Consider the following 23,204-nt stretch of genomic DNA (forward strand, 5'->3'; position numbering starts at 1 on the left):
GGTGCTGGAGATGGACCTCAGGTCCTTTGTAAGAGCAGCAGTTTTTAACTACTGAGCCATCTATTCATACCCCCTTCATTTTATTTTACTTTTGAGAAATGGTCTTTTTACATAACTCTAGCTATCCTGTGTAGACTGGGCTGTCCTCAAATTCACAGCGATCTGCCTACCTCTGCCTCCAAGTGCTGAGATTAAAGGTCTGTGCCACCATCCCTAGCATGGATAAGACTCCTAACAGAGGAACTTTGCCTAATCTTGACCACACCTGGCCCATGGAGTGCTGGCTTCAGAACAGTAATCCCACTCACCTCCCACTCCGGTCTTCTGCTGAGCCACATAGGACTCAAACCGAAGGCGGAAGCGGTTCTCACCACCCATGCGGCCATAGGTACCATCATCCACCAAGAAGAAAGCAGAATAGTTATAGTCCAGGGGGAACTCAACTCCGTCCTCAGGGTCACCACGCCACCGGTATCTTGCAGGGAATGAGCCCTGCCAGAAAGAGAAGTCTTTTAGAAGGGACAGAACACTCCCCCACAGACCCGAGGACCAGACCTTGACCTCCTCCACCAGATCCAAGGATCTCTTCCAGATTTACTTAGACCCAGGAGTCCTTACCAGCCTCCTCCGTCAGATTTCAGGATTACTCCCTGCCCTCCTCCCTCAGACCAGCACTTCACACCAGGTCCTCTTCTCTGAACCCCATTCCCACCTTGGGGTTGATCAGCATGTCTCTGTTCCGGACCACTCCCCAGGGGGCCACACCCATGGCCACCACCTTGCTGCCCCCGGTGCTGGCCGTCTGGTGGTCCCTCACAGCCACACCCACATGCCGACCAATGCCTGTGTGCAGTCCCCCAGTGACGATCCAGGCCCCTATGTAGGACAGAGCAAGGGACAGAGTGGAAAACGGTGAGCAAAGACATGGAAAGGGGAACAATGTACTCCAACCAGGGCAGCAGTGGGGACGAGGCCCAGGAGACAGTTTCCGACCCCCGTGGTCACCTGTGCTCTGGGCTGCTCGCACCAGCCCACGACGCAGAAGGTCCTGCAGCCAGGTCTGTAGCACGGGGCCCTCCGACCCCCCCAGCACTGACACCACCAAGTTTGGAGCACGAAAGCCCCAAGAGCGGGTGACGAGACTGTACACAGTGGCCGGATCCGTGCGATCAGACAGCCGGAGGAACTGTGGACACAGGAGGAAGAGACACGTGGGGGACAGAGAGACAGAGACAGCAGGAGACAGACCCAGACAAATGCAGATGGAGTCTAGAGAGGGGACAGAAACCTAGAGAGAAGCAGACAGACAGACCGGGAGGCTGCAAGGACCAAGAGAGAGAGGGGGGACAGACTCTTAAGACAGAGGCACGCAAAGACAAGGCAGACCAGTGGGGAGACACATTCAGCGTTGCCCCAGCCCCACCCAGCCTGGCGCCCCGGACATGCAGGCCTCACGTTGCTGGACTTTCGGCCAGAGTATGTGAAGTCCAGGTCCCCGTAGGCATCTGTGGGCTTCTCCGTGGTGTGCTCATCACTGTTCCACTCGGTAACTACGGCTGCCCCAAAGGCATCCTCCACAGCCACAGAAGGGTGGGCATCCCGAGGTTGCCCACACTGGCACAAGGTCCCTCTGGGGGCATGAGGGTAGAGTATGAACCCTGGGTGTCCCCATTGAATCCATTCTATACAAATGTCTATATCCTGCCCCTAGAGACAGAGTCTGCCATAAACCCAGCACTGGCTCTGACTGTCTGGAGAAGAAACTGAGGTAAGGAGCCCTTATTTCCAAGCTCATCTCAAATAAGCCAGGACAGGGAGAGTGGCCTGCAGGAGAAGAAGGAAAAATAGGAGGCAGCCAATGGCAAGTGCCCTTGCTGCCCCAAGCCCCAAAGAAGGACATATGCTATGAAAAAGAAAGTTTAAAGAATGATTCAACCAAAAATGATAATGGCAAAGAAGAAGAAAAAGAAAGAAAGGAAGGAAGGAAGGAAGGAAGGAAGAAAGAAAGAAAGAAAGAAAGAAAGAAAGAAAGAAAGAAAGAAAGAAAACGAAAGGAAAGAGAAGGCCAGGTGTGGTGGCACATGCCTGTAACCCCACACTGAGGCCAGCTTGGTCTACAGAGAAATCCTGTCTCAAAAAGCAAAATTGAAAATTAAAAAAAAAATAATAATTAAAAATAAAAATAAATAAAAAGAATGATTCAAAGGGAGTTTGGATACCGGAAGTTGAAACAGCTATGGGAGTTTGGGTACCGGAAGTTGAGACCGCTGTGCAATTCGGGGCAAGTCTCTTCACCTCTCTGAAACTAAATTTCCTCCTCCAAAGGTACAAAGATAGTAAAAGCCCCACGGAACTCAGAGGAGCCAAGAAAGTCAGTGTTTCCTGAAGCAAGGATAGCAACCAGCCCCAGCTGCATGAACTCCAAACAAAGCTTTAAATAACTCAGAATTTCACAGTAGAAAAGCCGAGCCTTTTTCAGAGCTCCCTGACTGTAAGGAGGGCGCTTGGCCATGCGCTGGCCTGTCAGCCAGCCTCTGCCCAGCCCCAGGTTTGCCTTCTCAGGCAGAAAGGCAGGAGTGAGTGGCTGGACCCGGGTGGAAGCTAGAAGGTAAAATCATGTTCTTCGCTGTTCACTGTACCCCAGTACAATCCTTCCCCAGCTCCATTCCTTCTCATCCTGAGAAACAGACAACAGATGACGGTTTCCACTTCTTGTCTCCTTAGATAGAAGGTTTTCCTCTCTAAATAGGACACAGTGGGCTGGAGAGATGGCTCCGTGTTAAAAGTGCATACAGAAAGCCCGAAATAAATTCCCAGCACCCACATGGTGGCTCACAACCATCTGTAACCCCAGACCCAGGGAATCCAATGTTCACTCCTGGCCTTCTTGGACACCATGCATGCACGCACGTGGTGTACAAACACAATGCAGGCGAAATTCATATACATGTAAAATAAAAATAAATTTTAAAAATAACAAAAGGAATATTTAAAAGTCATAAATGTACAGTTGTCCCTTGGACTCAGGTTGACTCTCTGTCACCTTAGTTTCCGAGAGTAAGGAGCAGGGACTTGGGGAAAACACATTCTCCTTGGCCCTGATTCTAGAAGGAATTCAAATAGCGGGGCTCACCTGTGGCTTCAGAAGTTAGCAGAGCCACTGATAGAGGAGTGGGGGTTTGGGTGGTGGGTGGTCTTTTGACTAGGCTCTCAGTAGCCAAGGCTGGCCTCAAGCTTACAATAGCCAAAGCTGATCACAAATTATTTCTTCTTATTTACTTATTTTTGGCTTCAAATTTCTGATTCGCAGGCCTCAGCCTCAAGAGTTCTGGAATTGCAGGCATGCACTGGAACTGCAGGTGCTGGGGACACAGCCCTGGGTTGAGTGCGTGCTAAACCAGCATTCTAGTAACTGAGCCAGAGGCCCAAGCCCTGGGGGGGGTGGGTCCGTTTTCTTACATATTTTTATATTTTATATGTATGAATATTTGGCTTCCTGTATGTCAGCACACTGCATATGTGTGTGCACGGTTCCTGTGGAGGCTGCAAGAGAGTGTTGGGTTCCCCAGAACTGGAGTTAAAGGTGGTTGTGAGGCCTCACATGGGTGCTAGGAACTGGACTCAGCTCCTGTGCCTCTGACCACTGAGCCACCACCGAGGCCCTCCACCCCCTGTCTTCTGAGAGCCCGAGCTGGTCTAAAACTAACTTTGTAGCTCAGGCTGACCTTGAACTCCTGCTCCACCCCCTGAGTGCTGGGATGATGGCAAGTGCACACCAGCGCACACCAGCGCACACCAGCACACACCAGTGCACACCAGCACACACCAGCGCACACCAGCGCACACCTGGCATAAGGTGACGCTGTGAGGCAGGCTGTGGTACTGGTCATCCGCAGGACACACATCAGGTTCACACAGATGACCCATTGTCCCTCCAAAGCTACAATAAAGGACGCGACCTCCTCCTCCAGTGCCAGGGGACCCTGTGATGCTTCAGTTTCACCCGACTTGATCCTCTTACCCATCAGGACCTCATTCTCAGGACCCCCTCGTATCCTCTATTCTTTTAGTCAAAACTTCTGCATGGAACGTTGTGGAGCCTCTGGCCTCCGAAGCGTCTGGCCCCAGGAGCCTGTTATCCACGCAGGCTCCTTAACTAAACGTAAGTCTTAAACTAAAGACTTAAAGGAGCTCAGGGGAGAAAGTGCCTGCCTTGAGACAGGAGGACTTGAGTTTATCCTGAGGATCCATAAACAAGTTGTCATCTCAGTGCCGGGGAGGGGGAGACAGAGGTTCCCTGGGGCTAGCCAGGTCACACCGAGCTAGTGAGAGACACTGTCCTACAAAACAAGGTGCACGGTGTGTGAGGAACACTACCTGAGGTCGTCCTCTGGCCTCTATATGCATGATCTATACACATTTGCACCTGCGCTCAGGAGCACACACAAAATTAAATCAAAGGAAAACTCAGTTTCTTGACACACAGTTCCCAGCGCAGGGCCTCGTCACCTCTGTTAGTCACTGCACTCCACATGGACAGTGAGCACCACCATCACAGAGGAAAGTAGGTTCTGGTCACATGGTGCTGGCAACATCTCCTGGGCCTGCCTGCCTCCTATCACCTTTGCTCTGTGTGGGTGTGAGGCACAATGGCTCCATTCAAGTGTCATCTCACTGTCAGAAGGTGACTGGCCTCCATGGAATGCACTCCTTCTGGAAACGTCCTTCTAGTCGGTCCTCTCCTCAAAACTGTAATGCAACCCTCATAGTGGCTTTCTTTTCCCTTTGCTACCCTCAGAGCACCCAAGATCCATGCGAGCCCAACGACCCCAACGACCCCAGGGGCCAAGAAAGACAGTTAAGAAGCTTCCGGAAAGGAGGTGGAAAAGCAGCGGCCAGCACTTGTCTTAAAAGCGTTTAGAGATATGAGGGTGGGTGGGTGAATGTTTTGGCTTTTTGTTTTGTGGGGATTTGTTTGTTTTGTGAGGATTTGTCTGCATGTGTGTCTGTGTACCACATGTGTGCAGTGCCTGTGGAGGCCAGAAGAGGGCGGCAGATCCCCCAGAATGGGAGTTAAGGTGTTTGTGAGCTGCCATGTATGTGTTGGGAACTAAGCACTTGTCCTCTGCAAGAGCAGCCTGGGTTCTTAACCACTGAGCCACCACTGCAGCCCCTGGTTGCTTTTTAGTGCTGTTATTTTTTGGCTGGTTTTTTTTTGGCGGCAGAGGGGGTGGGGTCTGCATCTCTAGCCCAGATGGTCTCAGAACTACAGGAATCCCCTGCCTCAGTCTCCTGAGTGCTAGAACGAATGACAGTCATGTACCACCATGGCTGGCAGGGTTCTTTCTCGGGTTTGGGTTTTCGGTCCTAGGAATGGAACCCAACACATGCTAAGTATGTGTGCTACCACTGAATTACAGCCTAAGCCCAGAGGTGTAAGGAGGAAAGAAGAGGGGGAGAGAGAAAGGGAAGGGGTTTGTATTTCCCTCACCTATTTCCATGGTTTTGATTTCCATCCATAACTAGGACCTCTCAGACCCCAGTATGAACCTTGATCTTCTGCTAAGTACCAACTAGGCCCCAGTCCTCCCCATATCCCTGTCCAAGGCCCCTCACATACGCAGAAGGGCTGGCATTCAGTATCCCTGTCCAAACCTGCTTCTTCTGGGCTCCTCATCTTGGTTGATGGGCCCCACTCTCTTCTCACCTTTCTGACCTCCTACCCATTCTCACGCAGCTTACACACACACAGAGCCTACCCAGCCCCAGAAACCACACGCAAAGTGGCCTCTCATGAGGTCTGGCACCAGCCGTCTCACTCACATTCTACACAGCCTGAACTCTGCTCTGTTTTCAAACCACGCCGGGCTGCCCTTAGGGAGGACTTCAACCGAGCAGTTCAAGGCCCAGAGCCACCTTCAGAGCACCACACTGCACCATCTTTCCAACAACACCTGTATCCCACCAGCTCCCATCCCTTCCCCCTGACTTCAGTGTCACCCCATCTGTGTTTATTTACACAGCATTTTCCTGTCCCACAGTGGTGGAACAACAGGATCCTGATAAAGTCACACTAAGGAAAGCAGATGACGCTGTCCCAGGCCAAGAGTCCACCCTGAGAACTGATTTAAAGCTGGACCTAGCTAGGGAGACCAAGAATGCAGTCAAGAAGCCTATAGGGCTTGCTCCTGTCCCCTGCCACCCACAGAACAGCACTGAGCACGCAATGGTAATTGCCCTCTTCTCGTGGGAGTTGCAGACATTTCCGGGTGTTTATTAGGTGGAGGGCAGAGTTCCAGAAACATCCCAGAGTGACCTTGTTTAGTTTGCACAGCAGCCCCAGAAGGGAGGAGCTGTTCAGTGCCCAGGTGACAAGCGCAGCTCAAGAAGGGAATTGCTATCCCAAAGCTGCAGAGCTATGTAAGGCTGGCCCGGCTGTGGGCTGTGTGGCTATGCTCGCTGAGCCAGGATGACACAGAAAGCCAAAGCAGAGACAAAGTGATACAAAGAGACACATGGACCAGACACAAAGACACAGAATGGATCCCTGAAGCGTTTCCATGACTCCCATCCCCACCTAGAGGGGAATGCAGGATTGGGGTGTGCCCTAAGTACCGTGGCCCAAAACAAGGGCAGGGGAGGGGTCTGTCTGAAATGAAGGCGGGAATGTCCTTGGTGGGCGGGGCCTGAGTGTGCTGAGCGGGGGCCTTCTGTGGTGGGTGGGGTGTATCTGTGCACCAAGACCTCCTGCGGTGGGCAGTGAAGGGGATGTATGTGGTGGGCAGCCTTGTCTGCGTTGAGAGGGGCGAGTCCGGTCTATGGGGCGGAGCCTGTCTGCAGTGGGCAGGGCCCGCGAACCTAAGCTGCCAGGTCAGCAGCCGCGAACTGCTCACCCCGCATCATCGTGGAGGTCCACTATGAACGTCGTGCACACCTTCTTCCTGAAGATCTTAGGGATCCAACTCTGAGAACCGGAACAAGAAGGGCAGGGCGGGCACCCGGGTAAGACCCACGGGATTCGAAGACAGCCCCGCGCGCCCCCGGGACACATTGGGAACTCCTCCCTCCGGCTCAGCCAGGAACCCACGCCGCTCGGTCTGGGAACTCCTGGTTCAGCCCCTGCTACATCTGACCAGGATCCGCAGAGGTGCCGCTGCCTATGGACCCCACTCCTCCCAGTCCCGCGCTGTGCGATACCTGCTCTTTCTCCTGCCCCACCATGCTGCCGTCGCAGCCCCTGGGGCTCCGTGTATTTCTCTCAGCCGCCGACCCGCCCGACCGAACCGGATCCGCAACTTCGCAGCCCAGCCCGGGGCGGGGAGTCCCGGGACACGTCACGGGAGGCGGGGAGAGGGCGGCTGCGAGCAGGGACAGACTCTGCTGCCAAACCACGGATCGGGTCGGCTTGGGGGACACGAAAGACCCAGACTTGGAAGGCAGAGAAACGAAGGAAGCAGAGTAGGGCACACGATAGATATCAGCCATGGGACAAACATAGATTCTGAGAGGCGGAGACTGAGAGAAAGACCCAAAAAGAGGCAGAGACAGAAACTAAGAGAGGGACCCAGCCCAGAGAAAGAAAAAAGAGGGCAGAGACCGAGAGAGAGAGAGAGAGAGAGAGAGAGAGAGAGAGAGAGAGAGAGAGAGAGAGAGAGAGAGAGAGAGAGAGAGAGAGGACAGAGAGAGAGACAGCTAGAAATGCAAAGTGATAGAGCGACAGAGTCCCAGAATCAGAGAGAAGAGACAGAAAAACAGAATCACACACGGAGACAGAGACACACACGCAGAGAGAGAAAGAGACAGAGACACTCGCACACACACAACATACACCGAGAGGCAGAGAGAGAGACACACAGAGAGAGAGACACACACAGAGAGAAAGAGACAGAGAGACAGAGACTCATACACACACACAATACACACAAAGAGAGAGGCAGACAGAAAGACAGGCACACACGAATCACCCACAACACACACACACACAGACACACACACAGAGAAAGGGGGAGAGAGAGAGAGAGAGACCAGTAGAGAGAGATTAGGGAAGACACAGTAGGAGAGAAGGGTAGAACCCTGAGGAGAAGAAGGGACCCTCAGAACAATGACTATAATGGGGGGAGGGGCTTGTCTCATAAAGGACAAAAACCCAAAGAGTGTGGATATACTGACAAGTGTGGGGTGGGTGACACTGGGCCTCCAAGAAGGCATTGACACCTGTCTCCAGCCAAGTCCCTCTGGTGGGGACAGCTGGGGCCTAGTAACCTGAGCCCCCAGCACCTCCCCCTGTTGTATTTATAGCCCTGGTCTGGTCCCCTGCCCCCAGATCTGAGTGCCAGGGAGAGGAGGTCATGGGGTGTTGGGGACAGGATTCTTTCACTGTCTTCCACAGTTTCTGCATGACACCACTGCCACACCGAATGTCTCATTCTGCCCGCTTTCTTCCCAGTGTTTACCGTGCAGCAGGCTCTGCTTCTGCACACCCCTCCTTTCCCAGCACCCCAGACTTTTCCAGCAAGACACTCTAAAAGTCTAGCCTTTGTGCCAAAGATGCCAAACTTGAGCTTGCCATGTCCCTGCCCCCCTCCTGGACATGAAGACCCCTCCACCACCCAGTCCTGAGCCAGAGGAACAGGAGGGGAGGGGCAGGCAGGGAGTGACCAGAATAACTTAGACTCTGGATAAATTTAGCCACAAGAAGGGGAGGGGACAGACCCCATTGGCCCAGCAGTGGGGAAGGGAGGTCCTGGAACCAGGGTCACAGCTCCAAAGGGGACATCCTCAGAGGGTCATCCAAGACCTAAGGAAGATAGAGAAGCAGAGTGGAAGCCGTACCACAAAAAAGAGACAATCTGAAAGTCAAAGCCAAAAAAGGCACAAGGACCCATCAGAGGCAGCTGAAGCCAGCCTGGTTAGACGCTCAGCTGCTAAACGAACGTCCCCATGGGCTTCCAGGAGCCATGGTTGTACAGTTGTCTCCTTTGGGCCACAGTGGCCATCCTGCTGGTCCCTCCAGTGGTGACCCAGGAGCTGAGAGGGACTGGGCTGGGCCTCGGCAACTGGAACAACAACGCAGGTATCCCTGGGTCCTCAGAGGACCTATCAACTGAGTATGGTCACCACATCCACAGCCACGGGGCCTATCAAGGTGAGAAGGACAGACACCACAGAGAAGAAGATGAAGACTTCTCCAGGGAATATGGCCACCAAGTCCAAGACCACAGGTACCCTGGCCATGAAGTTGGGGAGGAGAATGTCTCAGAAGAGGTCTTCAGAGGGCATGTTAGACAGCTCCATGGGCACCACAAACCTAACAGTGAAGATTTAGGGGACTCAGCAGAGAGCCACTTCCCCAGACAGCAGAGCCACAACCGTGAAGAAGAGGACGGCGTTGTCTCCGGTGAGGATCACCGTCACATCCCCAGGCATGACCACCATGGCAACGAAGAGGAGGATGATGATGGAGAGGAGGAGGAGAGGGTGGGAGTGATGGAGAACTCTGATGATAAGCACCAGGCCCACGGCCACCACAGCCACTCAAAAGAAAGAGATGGACTCCATCATGCCCACAGCCACAGGCACCAAGGGCACCATGATGAAGATGATGATGATGAAGATGGTGTCTCCACTGAGGGTGAACACCAAGCTCACAGATATCAAGACCATGATGAGGAAGACGATGATGACTCAGATGAAGAGAGTCATGCCCACAGACTTCAAGGCCAAGAAGATGAAAATGATGATGAAGATGGTGACTCCAGTGAAAATGGACACCAGACCCAGGACCACCAAGGCCATAAAGAACAAGATGATGATGACGATGAAGAAGAAGAAGAAGAAGAAGAAGAAGAAGAAGAAGAAGAAGAAGAAGAAGAAGAAGAAGAAGACGATGACGACGACTCCACTGAGCACAGGCACAGGCACCAGACCCAAGGCCACAGGAAGGGAAAAGATGAGGATGAGTCAGATGAAGATGATCATGTCACCCGGCATGGCCGCCGAGGCCATGAAGATGAAGATGATGACGATGACGATGACGATGACGATGATGACGACAATGATGGTGGCTCTACTGAGAATGTGCACCAAGCCCACAGACACAGAGGCCATGAGCACGAAGACGATGGGGATGACTCAGAAGAAGACTACCATCATGTCCCCAGCCATGGTCACCAAAGCCATCAAAATGAGGAAGAGGAAGATGAGGCTGTCTCCACTGAACACTGGCACCAGTCTCCTAGACATGCTCACCATGATCTTGGACGTGAGAATCAAGAAGAGGCAACAGTCAAGTACAGCCGCCATGTTGCAAGCCATCGACCCCAAGGCCACAGTGCGGAGGAGGACTCTCTAGAAGACTCTACCAATGAAGTCCCTGGACATCACCACCACAGAGTCTCCAGGGATGGCGACGAAGACATTTCTACTGAGTTTGGCCACAAGGCCCCCAGACACAGGCTACAAGATCAAGATGAATGGACCAGGCAGGGTCACGGAAAATCTGTCCAGGAAGACATTGGTCATCAGCCCCTGCAGCCCACAGGTCCTGGTTCTGGAGAATCAAGGAAGGAAGATGACCACAGCTCTCAAGAGGGAGATGAGGACTTAAAGCAGAGACAAGAAGCCCACAGTGAGGAGGAGGAGGAGGAAGAGGAGGGCCATGGCCTCCCCATGAGCCTGGAAGATGAAGAGGAGGAAGAAAAAGATAAGAAAGAGAGCAAGGGAGACAGGGCTGCAGTTTCGGCTCCACTGAGTCATCACAGGAAGCATGATGATGATGATGACGGCGACGGTGATGATGATGATGACGACAATGACGACGATGATGAGATCCTGGAGGAAAACCTGCTACCTTTCACCATTATCCCAAACCCACTGGCTGGGAGGGAGGTGGCCAGAGAAGGTTCCAGTGAGGAGGAGAGCCGCGAGGTCACAGGTAAGTGACCTGGCTCCACAGGGTATGGGGAAGGCCGAGCTCGCCAACTGGAGTCACTGTTACCCTCCTGTCCCCACAGGTCAGCAGGATGCCCAGGAGTATGAGAACTACCAGCCAGGGTCCCTGTGTGGCTACTGTTCTTTCTGCAACGTAGGTCCTGAGGCCAGATCTACTCCACAAGCCCTGGGGTGCTGTGGGAGGCCTGTGAGCCTGGGAGTGGGGGGAGCTAAAACAAATGCTTCCAGAACAAACCAGGGGCAGGGCAATAAGAAGTTAAGGTCCCAGGGTAGGGTCACAGAGTGTGTGACTGACAGGTGTCAGTGAGCACTCACAGGTCCCACCCTCCAGTGAATGGGTCACATGAGGTTGAGGTTGTCTTGAGATGGAAAACCAGGGTGGAGGGTGTCCCCAGAGAAGAGGAGCACCCTGAGCTCAGATGTGGAAGTCAACAGCTGAAATGATCATCTCCTGAGGGATTTGGGGCTAGGGGCTCCTCTGACCGGTCTCCTCCTATTCCCAGCGATGTAGTGAATGTGAAAGCTGCCACTGTGATGAGGAGAACATGGGGGAACACTGTGACCAGTGTCAGGTGAGACCTTCCCAGAGCCTCCAAGCTCAGACACCGAGCTGACTGGGACCACGGGAGTGCCCGAGGCCTGATGCTGGCCTTACATCACTTCATGTCTCCCTCCGGTGGACCCTCCACCTAGCCTCAAACCCTGGGTGGCCCTTCCTCATCTTTGTGCCTGACTCAGTCCCCTGACCAGGTTCTCTCCCTGTCCTCAGCACTGCCAATTCTGCTACCTCTGCCCGCTGGTCTGTGACACACTCTGCACTCCAGGTGAGCAGCAAAGAGGGAGAGTCAGACACCCACAGAGGGGGAAGGGCCCAGCAAAGTGAATCCTAGTGGGGTTGGAGCCAGCCTGAGCTGTGAACCAAGGCTGTGGTCTGCGGTTAAATGGGTAGGGTAGGGGTGTGGCCATGGCAAAGGTCCTGTGGGCAGAATCTGATATGGCTTAGATTGAGGTAATGTTGATGGGTAGTCCTAGAAGTGAGTGGGTGGGACCAAAGTAAATAGATACTAAGGGGTGGGGCAACCCGGAGGGTCCAAAGCAAGAAGGGTGTGATTCAGTTGAGGTGGGAATTAGAAGGGGGCTGGGCACATTTCTGCACTTGCCCTGAGTGTTCCCCGACCATGCCCCTCCTGGAGGCCCCTCAAACCTCTCCTCTCTCTGCTCCCTCACAGGAAGCTACGTTGACTATTTCTCCTCCTCTGTGTATCAGTAAGTGTGTGGGGCTGGGCTGGGAGATGATGCAGTTCAAGGGACCCGTTTAGAGGAGGGTTGGCCCACTGTGAGCTAAAGATCCACCCTGGACTCCATGTTCTCTTCTTATGTTCATGATGAGGGTCATGATGGTCAAGTGGCTTCTGCACACTGGCTAACTAACCTTCTTCCTGTTCTCCTGTCCAGAGCTGTGGCTGACATGCTGGAGACGCAAGAGCCCTGATCTGGCCACCTGGCAAGAGCCGCATTTATTTCTCTGAATAAATGTGCTCCTAGAAACATCAGTGTCCAGCGTGGGGTGTGTCCTGTTGGTAGGACAAGGCAACGGCCTCTCCTAGAGGGCCCAAGACGGACAGTCTCGACTCCTTGCTCTGGAGGTTAACATCTTAAGAACAAAAACTGGGACTGGTGGCACACACCTTTAATCTCAGTGCAGAGGCAGAGGCAGGCGGATCTCTGTGAGTTCGAGGCTAGCCTAGTCTACACAGTGAGTTCCAGGCCAGCCAGGACTACAAAGTGAGACCCTGTCTCAAAAAAAGGCTGGTCAACACCAGAGCTTTTGGAAACACTAGGTCTTTACCCGTGATCACTGAGTAACGCCTGGAGCCAGGAGGCCGAGTCGGGGTGGGGGCTCCCCATTGTCCGTCCTCTCCCCAGCCACATCGCCAGCGGCATAGTTGACAGAGGGATTTTCCCATGCAAACCCCGGAGTCAGAGGGGAAATAGGAACGCTGTGCTGCGTCCCTGGTCCCTGACCCTTGGGCACAGACACCGCCATAGCACGGGGGCGGGGAGGCCTCGGAGAACACGAGACAGGGAGGAGGGTCAGGGAACCCCGCTTGCAGATGACCCCGAGGACTGGCGACAAGACGCAGCGGGGCAGGGCTGAGTGGCATGGGGGGAGGGGCTGGGGGCGAGGCTTGTAGCAGCGAGTCTCCCCTCCCCTCCTAGCGGACGGAAAAGGAAGACTTGGGCCCCGCGACTGGGCAATAGAAAGGGGAGGGGTGGCATCTCCCCGCATGCGGCCCGAGAGGGAAGCCCCGCCCCCTTTCCACAGGTGCAGGGCGCCTGGCTCCCATTCGAAACGGATTAATAAATTACAAAGTAGAGAAAAGGGAGGCGGAAGTTTGGGGTGGGATTTCTTCCTGTCCTCTTCTTCGGCTGCCCCCTTTAAGTCCATTTCTTGTGGTTTGGTCCAGGCCCAGTCCATTTGGGAGGCGGGAACACGCACACCCGGCTGGTATGTGTAGGTGGTGCAGTCCGCAGGGGCGAGCTCCCTCACGGCGGTCTCTGGCTAGACAATACTCTGGAAAGGAGGGAAAACGGCCCAGCCTTCGGAAGGGTCTTCTTCGGAGTGAAGTCACTTGCATTGAGGTCAGACAGTTCACAGAGTGGGAACCATCTGGTACGCCATCCCGCGTTCCCGTGGCACCACCCTGAACCCTAAAAATCACCTGGCCGAGTCCTCACCTGGAGGTGCACACTAGCAGGAGTAAGTCCGGACCGAAACACCGTCTGCTCGTGAACTCCCAGAAGTCTGGCCTAGAGAGAGCAACGGCGCTTCAATCTGGAACTACCCTAGTGTACCCTAGGAAACACCCACTCCCCCCTAATACTGGAGATTGAAGGCGGGACCACGGAATTGCCAGTCAAAAGCCCTCCGCTGAACCACACCCCCAGCTCCTCAAAGTGGAATTCTAGGCGGTTCCTTCACCAGTGAGCTACTTGTTCAGCTCTCTTTTTACTTTTTGAAACAATCTTACTAAGCAGCCGGACTGTCTTGACTGCCTGTAGCCCAGGCAGGTAGGCTAGACCAGATGGAGGTTGTCTTAACACATGAATAGGGTCTGGACTGTCACTTTTAAGAGTCCCCTACCTTCAGGCTGCAGTTTGCGGAGTGGGAGTCCCGGTGAGCCTAGGGCTCCTGCTGCAGCTGAACGAAAGTTGGGGGGTAACATCTCGGCTGAATCGGGGGTTACACCCCGGAGGTCCTTCTCACGGAACATCTTCCTCCAGGATGGGGAGCGGCTGAAGGACTTGGCACTGTCCTAATTGTTTGATAGGAACCCAAGGTGAGGGAGGAGGGCACAAGTTCTGACTCTACCCCTCTGCATTAATAGTGACCCTCACTAAGCTCAACATCCAGCCACATTTGGTTGGCAACACCAAGCCCCACCCCTTCATCTCGGATTTGTAAGTGCAATTGGAAACAAGACCTCATTGCCACGCCCACCTCATCCAGCCGTCTGTCTGTTCCTAGGGAGATGAGGTTACTGAATTCTTTCTCCAGCAGTTGCCGAGCCTGGAAAGAAAAGGGGGAAGAGGTTAGTTGGAGCATACAGGTGGGGATACCCGGCATGTTTGCTGACCAGCCAAATCTCACTTGTGCATTCTGTGTAGGTATTTGTAGAAGCAAGGCCAGGTCGGAGTAGTCGAAGGTTTCATCCAGAGCCAACAGGGCTCCGTGCACCCCACTCTCGGTGAGATTCGTAGCAAACTCCTTCAGGCCAAGACCAGACACCCAACCCATGACCCGTTCGTTGGACCACACCATCACATCTGGGGAAGAAAGGGACTCTTAACTGTGCACCTCCCAGTGGCCAGCCCTGCCAAATTAACCTAACTTATTTCCTTTCCTAGCTAGGTCTCTATGCCGCTGCATCCGTCATCTATGAAACTGGACAGCTAGGCCCGTACTCCCATTACCCTCCCTAGCCACGCCCCACACTGGTTCTACTCATTATTTCTGGGAACAGCGCCTCCTAGAGAACAGGTTCATAGTCTCTCTTGGCCCAGCCCCTATTTCCGGCTCCACCCCTTGTGTGATAGCGCGCCCCAGTGGCCATGTCCAGCCACACATAACTCCACACTCATTTTATTGTCTGGCCACGCCCCCATAGTGGTTCCCCGGTTTCTAGTAGCTCTTGGTTTCTCTGGCTTTCCGCCGTTCAGTCTGCCCCTCCACATATCTCCCACAGGACCTCACCTCTGATTTGGGTCTGGCTTTCTTCCCTCCTTCGCTCCAGATCCTTCCGGTCATAGTTGAGCCGTTTCAAGCACATGATACCATAGTGCAGACTAACCCTGAGCAGTTGGAGAAACTGAGTCACCTAGAAGCCTTCCCGAGGCCACTGTTGTTGCCCTTACAGAACTAACTCTCTCCCTCCCTCCCTTCTCCCCCTCCCTCCCTTCCTCTGTCCCGTGTGTGTGTGTGTGTGTGTGTGTGTGTGTGTGTGTGAGCGTGCATGCGTGCGTGCACATGTGTGACCTATACTAGGCAGAAGCACGAAGTCCCAGTGCCGTACTGGTTACTTGTGTTCTCTTGCTTGTGTTTCTCTCTCTGTCTCCCTTTCTCTCTCCAAGATCTTTTAACACTTCCTGGGCTTGAACTCACTCTGTAGCCAGGCTAACATCAAACTTGTAGTCCTCCAGCCTCCCCAGTAGCAGGTCACCAGTTATCAATTTTTCTATGGACCATCATCTTTGGTTCAAGGAACACCAAGCGAAAATTTAATGGAACTTCCCATTAGCCAAAGTTTCTCTAAAGGGCTATGACTTCTTCCCCTTGGGCTGTTCCCATTGGCCAGGCAGCCCCCACCTGTGGAAGCTGTCCACCATCTTGAGTTGGCCTCGCAGTTCTTTCTTGTTCAGATGGTCCAACATCCGAGCATCAACTAGCGACTCCATGAAGTAGCTTCGGTACTGGGGCAGCCCAAGGCTGGGCAGCCAGTCGTTGCCCACCCACTCGTGGTTCATGTCGCCATATGCCAGGATCTGGGGCCATGGGCAGGTGAGGGAGGGGGTCAGACCTTCTTGTCCCTTCCCATATGCATAGGGAAAGGATAAAGTCCAGCCACCCCCCATCCCAAACTAGTTCTCTTCCCACCACAGAACAGTTTGGCTCTACAACTGGGACCACTGGACCAGCTGAGGGTCTCATGTAGCCCAGGCTAGCTTCAAACTTTTGGTGAAGCTGAGGATGACACTAGAGTCCCCTACCTCCACCCTTTTGAGTGCTGGGTTACAGATGTGTACCCCATACTCCAGCTTGGTGCTGGAACTCACTAGGCAAGGGCTCCATCAACTGGCCCCCAGCCCTGCAGGTCTGCATCCATTCAGCCCAAACATGACTAGACCCGGAAAGTCAGGACTTCAGCGTGGCTCTCCTGCCACCCACAGACATCACTGTTGCAATACCCGGAAAATACTAGTTCAAGCAATTCAGTTTAGGATAAGGCTATGAGACAAGCCCAAAGTCTTTTGCAGCTTTAGGGCAAGGAAACAGATCAGAGTTCAACCGGGTGTCTCCACCCCTGGCAAGTTCCAGCTGGGCACCTTGTGTCTCTCTTCTCCAGGCCACGATGTACTGTGTTCTCCCCGCCTCTCACTTGCTTGGCCCACCTCAAGGCCACCATAACTAGCACAGCTAACCCTTGTGCAGAGCTCCTGAACAGTGAGGGCAGCCCTCTTCCCCATCCCCTCAATGCAAACCCCTCCCATACCGGGCAGTTCCTTCCAGCTGCAGCAATCCCACAAACCCCAGCTTCCGAGCAACCCACAACCATGGAATAGCCAGGCTGGAGGCAGACACTGAGGGGCCCACTTTGTCCCCCATCGAGCCACTATGAACACAAGAACTATGAACAGCTGAGCTCCACGCTGCAGCCTTCCCCTCAGGGCAGGGACTTAGAATGTTCAGACGAGGGGTGGGGCGCAGAGAAACAGAAAGACCATGCAGCGTGCACAACCTGCTCATGCGTCCAACCCGCCCTGCACCCCTACCTGCTCCCAGCTGATCTCCTTGGTCTCCTGACCCGTTAGTGGGAAGAGGGGGAGAGAAGGGGTGGGTTAAGGGGACAGGCAGAGGAGAACAGAAGGGACAGACGATGCACTAACAGACAGACTCCTCCCAGCCCCCACACCCAGTAGGAATAGTGCCACCCCCAGGGCTACCAGCAGGAGGCACTCACGGGTTTTGTAGCTGCAGTCAGAGACTCCATCTCCTCGTGTGTCATCCACACGTTTCCTGTGGGCTGAAGGGCGCAGGGTGTTAAGGAATGGGTGATGACACAGAATACAGATGGTCTCCTAATCGCCCCACTCTAGCTCATCGGCTTATGCTCATTCTGTTTGGGGTTCCAGAGGAAACCCTTTGAAACCATCCAGCAAGATGACTCAGCAGGTAAAGGTGCTTGCCCCTAAGCCTAATGACCCGAGTTCTATCCTTCATGGTGAAAGTAGACTGCTAGTCTTCACTCATGCTCTGTGCTGGACACCAACACACACACACACACACACACACACACACACACACACACACACAGAGAGAGAGAGAGAGAGAGAGAGAGAGATGAGAGAGAGATCATTTATTTCATAAATATATAAATGTATAAATATAAATGTATTCATAAAAGTTAAATTTAAAGATTTCAGGGATGGAGAGAAGACTCAGTAGTTAAGAACATGTGTGGCACAAGCCTTTAATCCCAGCACTTGGGAGGCAGAGGCAGGAGGGTCAGCCTGGTCTATACAGTGGGTTCCAGAACAGCCTGGTCTACTCAGAGAAATTGTCTCAGGGAAACCAGGCACTCTCCCATTCACTCATGCAGGTAAAACATCCATACACATAATAAATCTAAAAAGGAGTTTGGGGTTTTTTTTGGGGGGGGGCTGGGCCTTTGATGTCACCTCCCTGGTGTCATACACAGTGAGGACTGAGAAGGTGACAGCAGACATGGCAAAGGGAGAGGTATACCAGCAGGAAGAGGTTTGCCACTTGTGCTGGGCAAACCTGGGAGCCTGGCATGGTGGAGCAGGCCTGTAATCCCAGCACTGGGGAGGCAGAGGCAGGACTGCACAAGCAAGTCAGTCAGAGCTACACAGGGAGAGTGTCTCGAAGTAAAGAGACTGTGGATTCACTGGGCATTGGCATTGCCTAGAGTTCTCCAGGAGCTAAGGGTCTGCATTCACAAGGCTTAGGGGGAATCCCTAGGACACACACAATGACAATGACATTGTGACCCCCCCATTCTTGTGGTCTGTGGTAAGAGCTCACAATAGGTTCCAGGCCAGCCTGGGTGAACCTCAAAGTCAGACCTTATATCAATAACATTTTGGAACATTTGCCTATGGATAGACTAGCAGATGAAATTAACAATAACCGTAACACTTGTGTGACCTAAGGTTGTGGAGACTCAAAGGAGGAAAAGAGATCTGCTGACGGCATTTCAAGGGATAACCTTTTGTCTTGTCCTTAAATTACACTCACGAACCCAAGAGAAGAGAGCACTTGGGAGGCAGAGGCAGGTGAGTTCAAGGTCAGCTTGGTCAGCAGAGCAAGTTCCAGGACAGAGAGAAAACCAAAACCAAAACAAAAACAAAAACAAAAAGGACCCAAGAGGCAAACAGGCCAATGGGAGCATGGAAGAGAAGATTTACTGTAAAATTAGACATAACCGTGGAATTCTCTTCTGTCTTTTCAGAATCCATGTCCAGACTGGACCCCCAACCCAAGCTTGCTAACAGTGCCGTAGCACTGAGCACCCTTCATGTTAGAATGCATGTTTAAAATAACGTGTTTATCTTATGTGTGTGTGACACGGCACTCTGTGACGGTAAGAGGACAATTATAGGAGTTGATTTTCTTTTCTTTTCTTTTTTTCGGAGCTGGGGACCGAACCCAGGGCCTCTACCCTCTACCCTCTACCACTGAACTAAATCCCCAACCCCAGAAGTTGATATTCTTATTCCCCCATGCCGGTTCCAGGAATTGACTTCGGGTGGCAGGCTGAGTGGCAGGCTGGGTGGCAAGCTGGGTGGCAGGCTGGGTGGCAGGCTTGGTGGCCAGCACCTTCACCCACTGAGCCATCTTGCAGGACCCCTCTCTTTTTTCAATATGAAGCAAAGTCTCACCAAATAGCCCAGTAGCCCAGGCTGGCTGCCATCCTACTGCCTCTGACACAGGTACCAACACTTGTTTGTGTGTTTAAGACTTCTCAAGAAAAAACTGGGTCTGGGTATGGCGGGGCTGGCTGGGGAAGCAGAGGAAGGCAGATCTCTGAGTTCTAAGCCCAGCCTGGTTCACATAGCTCCAGGCCAGCCAGCCCTCCATGAGCGAGAGCTTGTCTCAAAAGAAATGAAAATGAGAAACTGGTGGATCTGGACAGTCTCTTAGAAATGGTGAAATCGAGGTTGGGGATTTAGCTCAATGGTAGAGCTCTTGCCTAGCAAGCACAAGGCCCTGGGTTCAGTCCTTAGCTCTGGGGGTTGGGGGGGAAAAATGGTGAAATCTCCAGGAAGGGAGTCTTGGAGGGTGGGGGATAAAGAACTATGTAACCCACTCATGACACATGGTGGCAGGGTGCACGGGGGGGGGGGGAATGGAGCCCAGGATGGGGGGCTGGGTGCAGAGCCACTCAGCGGGGTGTGGGCCCAGGATAGGCGGTCTGCCAGTGAGGGGCAGAGCCAGGCAGAGGGGTGAGGATTGGCAGGCACTCACCGTGCGTGAGGAGGCAGGAGCAGAGGGTGATGTGAGTGATACCATCTCCTGAATGGCAAGGCGCAGTTTGAGCCTGTGCAGTGGATTGCTGATGCCGATTTCCCGCTGGATCTCCGTGTCTGACAGGTTGGCCATGATGGCGCCGCTCTTGACATTGGCCCGGCAGGCGGCCACGTACCATGCAGGCATGCCCACCCAGAGCTGAGGTCATGGGAAGGTGAGAATGTGGAGGAGTCCGTGGAGAGAGAGACAGATGGAGAAAGCTCTCAGGCAAAGAAACAGATGCGGCAAGACAGAGGCACGTGGGAGAAGGTGAGGGATGAGTACGGACCGGACAGATGGAAAGACAGACACAAGTCAGCAGAGACGGGGAGAGACCAGAAGAGACAGATGGAGTGGGCAGGGGTGGGAGAAAGAGGAAGTGGTTTCCCTCAGAGCCTTGGGTCCTGACCTCCCCACACACCCCACTTGTAGACTTGGGTTAGGGAGAGCCGTGGATAAAACCCTGGCACATGGCTCAGGTTTGTAATCCCAGCATTCAAGAGGCTGAGGTAAGAAAGAGGATTGCCATGCGCTTGAGGCTAGCCTGGGCTACAGAGTGAGACCCTGAGTTAATTACAAAACAAAAACATAAGTGGGGCTTAGACTAAAGGGTCCTTTCAAAGTTGGAGTACCTCCAGCCAGGAGACCACGGTGGGGCCGTCCCAGGCAGCAAAAGGCAGGCCTTGTCGACAGGCCTCTTCTAGAAGTTCATGCCTAGCAGAAAAGGTAGACAGGACCTCTCACACAGGTGCACAACAGCCAAGCATCTCTGAAGAGTGCAGTAAGACGTGATACTATGTAGACCCACCTTCCCACCCAGGCAGCAAAGCAATAAAGAAAGGTGTTCCCAGAGTCCCTGGAGAGCAAAGGGTCACGGCCGCCCACTGATAATCTTGCCCCAAACCCTGCAGACACTCACTTTCTCTTGTTCCTCCTGTCCTTATCTCCTGGACCAGTCAGCTTGGCTAGTCCCAGAGGGTCAGTGGCCAGTGTTTCATCAGACGGTGTCCCAGCTGGTGGCAAGGAAGCATCAAAGTTAGTAAAGTCTTAGATTAGCGGAACGCCGTGTCAGGGGAACTCGGTGGCTCACATCTGACATTTCCCAAGCACTGGAGAGGCAGGGGTAACAGGAACATTGCCAGCTTGAAGCCATTATCTGCTACAAGGCAAATGCCAGGCTATCCAGATTTACACAGCAAGACCCAAAAACAGGGCCTGCTGCACACCTCTTGGGAGTCAAAGAGAAGAGCAGCTTTGTGGGCTTGAGGCTAGCCTGGTCTACAAAGAGACAGCCAGAGCTATGTAAGCAAAGTGGAAGGAGAAAACCAACTTCGTGATGTTGTCCTCTGAACTCTAACACATGCACTGAGAACACACAGAGAATTATGATATATACTTTTAATTTTAAAAAGCAGGGGCTGGGAACACTGCTGAATGGTAGAATATTTGCTGAAAATTCGTGAGGCCCTGGGTTCAGTTCCCAGCCCCACAAGAAAGAAAAACAGTATTACCTAGTGAAGACAGAAATCAATTTCTAGCCAATGAGGAGGTAGGGAAAGACGGAGAAAGGCAGGGAGGGAGGAGGGAGGGGAGGAGGGGCGGGAGGAGGGGAGGGTTGACATTATAGTACTTACCCAGAGAAACACTTTCCCGGCCTGGGGGTCCCATCCGGCCCTTCTCTTTCTTGCCGAAGAGCCGACCGATGGATGACTTGATGCTCTTCCTCTTGGGGGCTTTGTGGAGGGAATCTGGGGTGCTCTCACTAGAGACACAGGGCAGAGCCTGCATGGATACTGTCCCCCACCACTCAAGCCTTTGTCCCTTTCCCAACCTCAACCCAAATTCCTGCTGACCTTCCCCGGGGAGGTGCCCCATCTTCCAGTGACCCCGCTTGCAGTGCCAAAGCCTGGGTCATCCTCTCAAGACGGGCAGAGCGGGGAGTGGGTGGTGGGGTGTCTCCTGGAATGGCTGGACCCTCCCCTCGTGGAACACCGGCTTCGTCCTTGGGGACATGATTCTGGGGACAGAGACAGATGGGATGTTAGTTGTGGGGTATGAATGAGAGGATGTGTGAGCTGGCTCTCGCTCCTCTTGTTCTGGCACTAACTGAAGGGAGGTAGCCTAGAGCAAATGGGGTGAATGCCTATACAGGAAGTAGCTTCACAACAGATGGCAGATGTGGAAGAGGTTTAGCGTCAAAGAAAGGGAAAGGGGGTCATGTACTCAGAACTGGAAAGGAAGATTTATAGAAACAAAACAACAACAAAACAAACAAACAAACAATTGCATATGATTTCGACTTCCTCCAAGGTGAATTCTCCTACTCTTCCTCTTCCTCTTTTGTTTCCTCTCCCTCTTCCTTTTGAAAGAGGGTTCCACTATATAGTCCAAGTTGGCCTCAAACTCACAGCAATCCTCCTGCCTCAGCCACACAAGCACTGGGATGACAGGTGTTGAGTTTCCATACACAAGTTCTCAAAGGTCATTTAAAGTTTATAGATCTCAAGTGTATGTGCATTTAAAAAAGTTTGTGTCAGGCGTTGTGGTGACATCCTGCACTTGGTAGGCAGAGACAGGCATAGCTCTGTGAGTTCGAGGCCAGCCTGGTTTCCACACTAAATTCCAGGGCAGCCAGGGCTACAGAATGAGAGCTTGTCTCAAAAATAAAACAAAAAAAATCCTCAAAAAATTAGTTTAATCATATTTTATTTCTGTGTATCTGTGACCTATACCCTTGTGGTAGGTCAGAGAACAATTATCAGAAATAAGTTCTTTCCTGCTACCATGTGGCTCCCTGGGATCATCTTGTTTGGGAGCAAGTGTCTTTACGAGCCGAGCTATCAGCCCCAGGAATATGTGGAGTCCATGGAGCTGGGCGTGGTGCATGTCCTGTAGACCAGGTAAGATGCTTGGGAAGCTATGGGAGGAAGAAAGATAGCTTGACCTCGCAAGTTTCACAGCAGCCTAAGGAACACACCAAGACTATGTGTTTAAAAAAAAATTGGGGCTGGAGAGATGGCTCAGAGATTAAGAGCACCGACTTCTCTTCCAGAGGTCCTGAGTTCAATTCCCAGCAACCACATGGTGGCTCACAAACATCTGTAACGGAATCCGATGCCCTCTTCTGGTGTGTCTGAAGACAGCTACAGTGTACTTATATACATTAAATAAATAATATTCAAAAAATTAAAAAATAAACATAAAAAATAAATTACAGAAACATAACACATGAGAACAAATCACATAGGCTTGCCAAGATGGCTCGGTGGGTAAAGGACTGCCTACCACATTTGATAGCCTGAGTTCAGACACCAGGGTATACATGTTAGGAGAAAACCAACTGCTGGAAATTGTTCTCTGACCTCCATAAGGGATGCTATAGCATGCTCAAGAATCACATACACCGGGGCTGGAGAGATGGCTCAGTCGTTAAGAGCACTGACTG

The 23,204-nt window shown here is 52.8% G+C and overlaps 3 protein-coding genes across 18 annotated transcripts in view; 1 reads left to right on the forward strand and 2 right to left on the reverse strand.

The window, feature by feature from the left end:
- Trpm4 (transient receptor potential cation channel, subfamily M, member 4) overlaps positions 1-7,326 on the reverse strand; it is a 29,838-nt gene extending 22,512 nt beyond the window's left edge. For 6 of the 14 annotated variants that reach the window (XR_015650065.1, XR_015650107.1, XR_015649822.1 and 3 more), the window contains exons 1-6: positions 7,198-7,326; positions 6,894-6,964; positions 1,456-1,630; positions 1,006-1,186; positions 713-876; positions 309-492 (exon numbers count right to left, since the gene is read on the reverse strand). Coding sequence is in view for 3 of the 14 variants with exons in the window: in NM_001136229.1 (NP_001129701.1) it covers positions 309-492; positions 713-876; positions 1,006-1,186; positions 1,456-1,630; positions 6,894-6,964; positions 7,198-7,221 (799 nt within the window). In the remaining 11 variants the exon portion in view is untranslated. The remainder of the gene's footprint in view (positions 1-308; positions 493-712; positions 877-1,005; positions 1,187-1,455; positions 1,631-6,893; positions 6,965-7,197) is intronic. The other 8 variants (XR_015649831.1, XR_015650273.1, XR_015650268.1 and 5 more) reach the window with 3 other exon arrangements.
- Positions 7,327-8,780: 1,454 nt separating this feature from the next.
- On the forward strand, positions 8,781-12,503 carry Hrc (histidine rich calcium binding protein). The gene is given in 6 exon segments (NM_181369.3): positions 8,781-10,933; positions 11,013-11,083; positions 11,454-11,522; positions 11,720-11,774; positions 12,180-12,216; positions 12,406-12,503. Coding segments are annotated over 6 exon segments (2,262 nt in total). The 5' UTR covers positions 8,781-8,940; the 3' UTR covers positions 12,443-12,503.
- A 122-nt stretch (positions 12,504-12,625) lies between these two features.
- The window catches only part of Ppfia3 (PPFI scaffold protein A3), a 28,935-nt gene continuing 18,356 nt past the window's right edge, over positions 12,626-23,204 (reverse strand). For 2 of the 3 annotated variants that reach the window (XM_087595343.1, NM_001270985.2), the window contains exons 17-30: positions 21,613-21,776; positions 21,394-21,521; positions 20,679-20,772; positions 20,392-20,473; positions 19,718-19,918; positions 17,190-17,252; positions 17,002-17,028; positions 15,818-15,993; positions 15,206-15,303; positions 14,603-14,778; positions 14,453-14,521; positions 14,096-14,267; positions 13,690-13,761; positions 12,626-13,525 (exon numbers count right to left, since the gene is read on the reverse strand). In XM_087595343.1, coding sequence (XP_087451469.1) covers positions 13,703-13,761; positions 14,096-14,267; positions 14,453-14,521; positions 14,603-14,778; positions 15,206-15,303; positions 15,818-15,993; positions 17,002-17,028; positions 17,190-17,252; positions 19,718-19,918; positions 20,392-20,473; positions 20,679-20,772; positions 21,394-21,521; positions 21,613-21,776 — 1,509 coding nt within the window. In that variant the 3' untranslated portion in view covers positions 12,626-13,525; positions 13,690-13,702. The remainder of the gene's footprint in view (positions 13,526-13,689; positions 13,762-14,095; positions 14,268-14,452; positions 14,522-14,602; positions 14,779-15,205; positions 15,304-15,817; positions 15,994-17,001; positions 17,029-17,189; positions 17,253-19,717; positions 19,919-20,391; positions 20,474-20,678; positions 20,773-21,393; positions 21,522-21,612; positions 21,777-23,204) is intronic. The other variant, XM_087595361.1, reaches the window with a different exon arrangement.

The sequence above is a fragment of the Rattus norvegicus genome, chromosome 1 (genome assembly GCF_021556685.1).
Source record: "Rattus norvegicus strain SHRSP/BbbUtx chromosome 1, alternate assembly SHRSP_T2T, whole genome shotgun sequence".
In the NCBI taxonomy this organism is placed as follows: domain Eukaryota; kingdom Metazoa; phylum Chordata; class Mammalia; order Rodentia; family Muridae; genus Rattus; species Rattus norvegicus.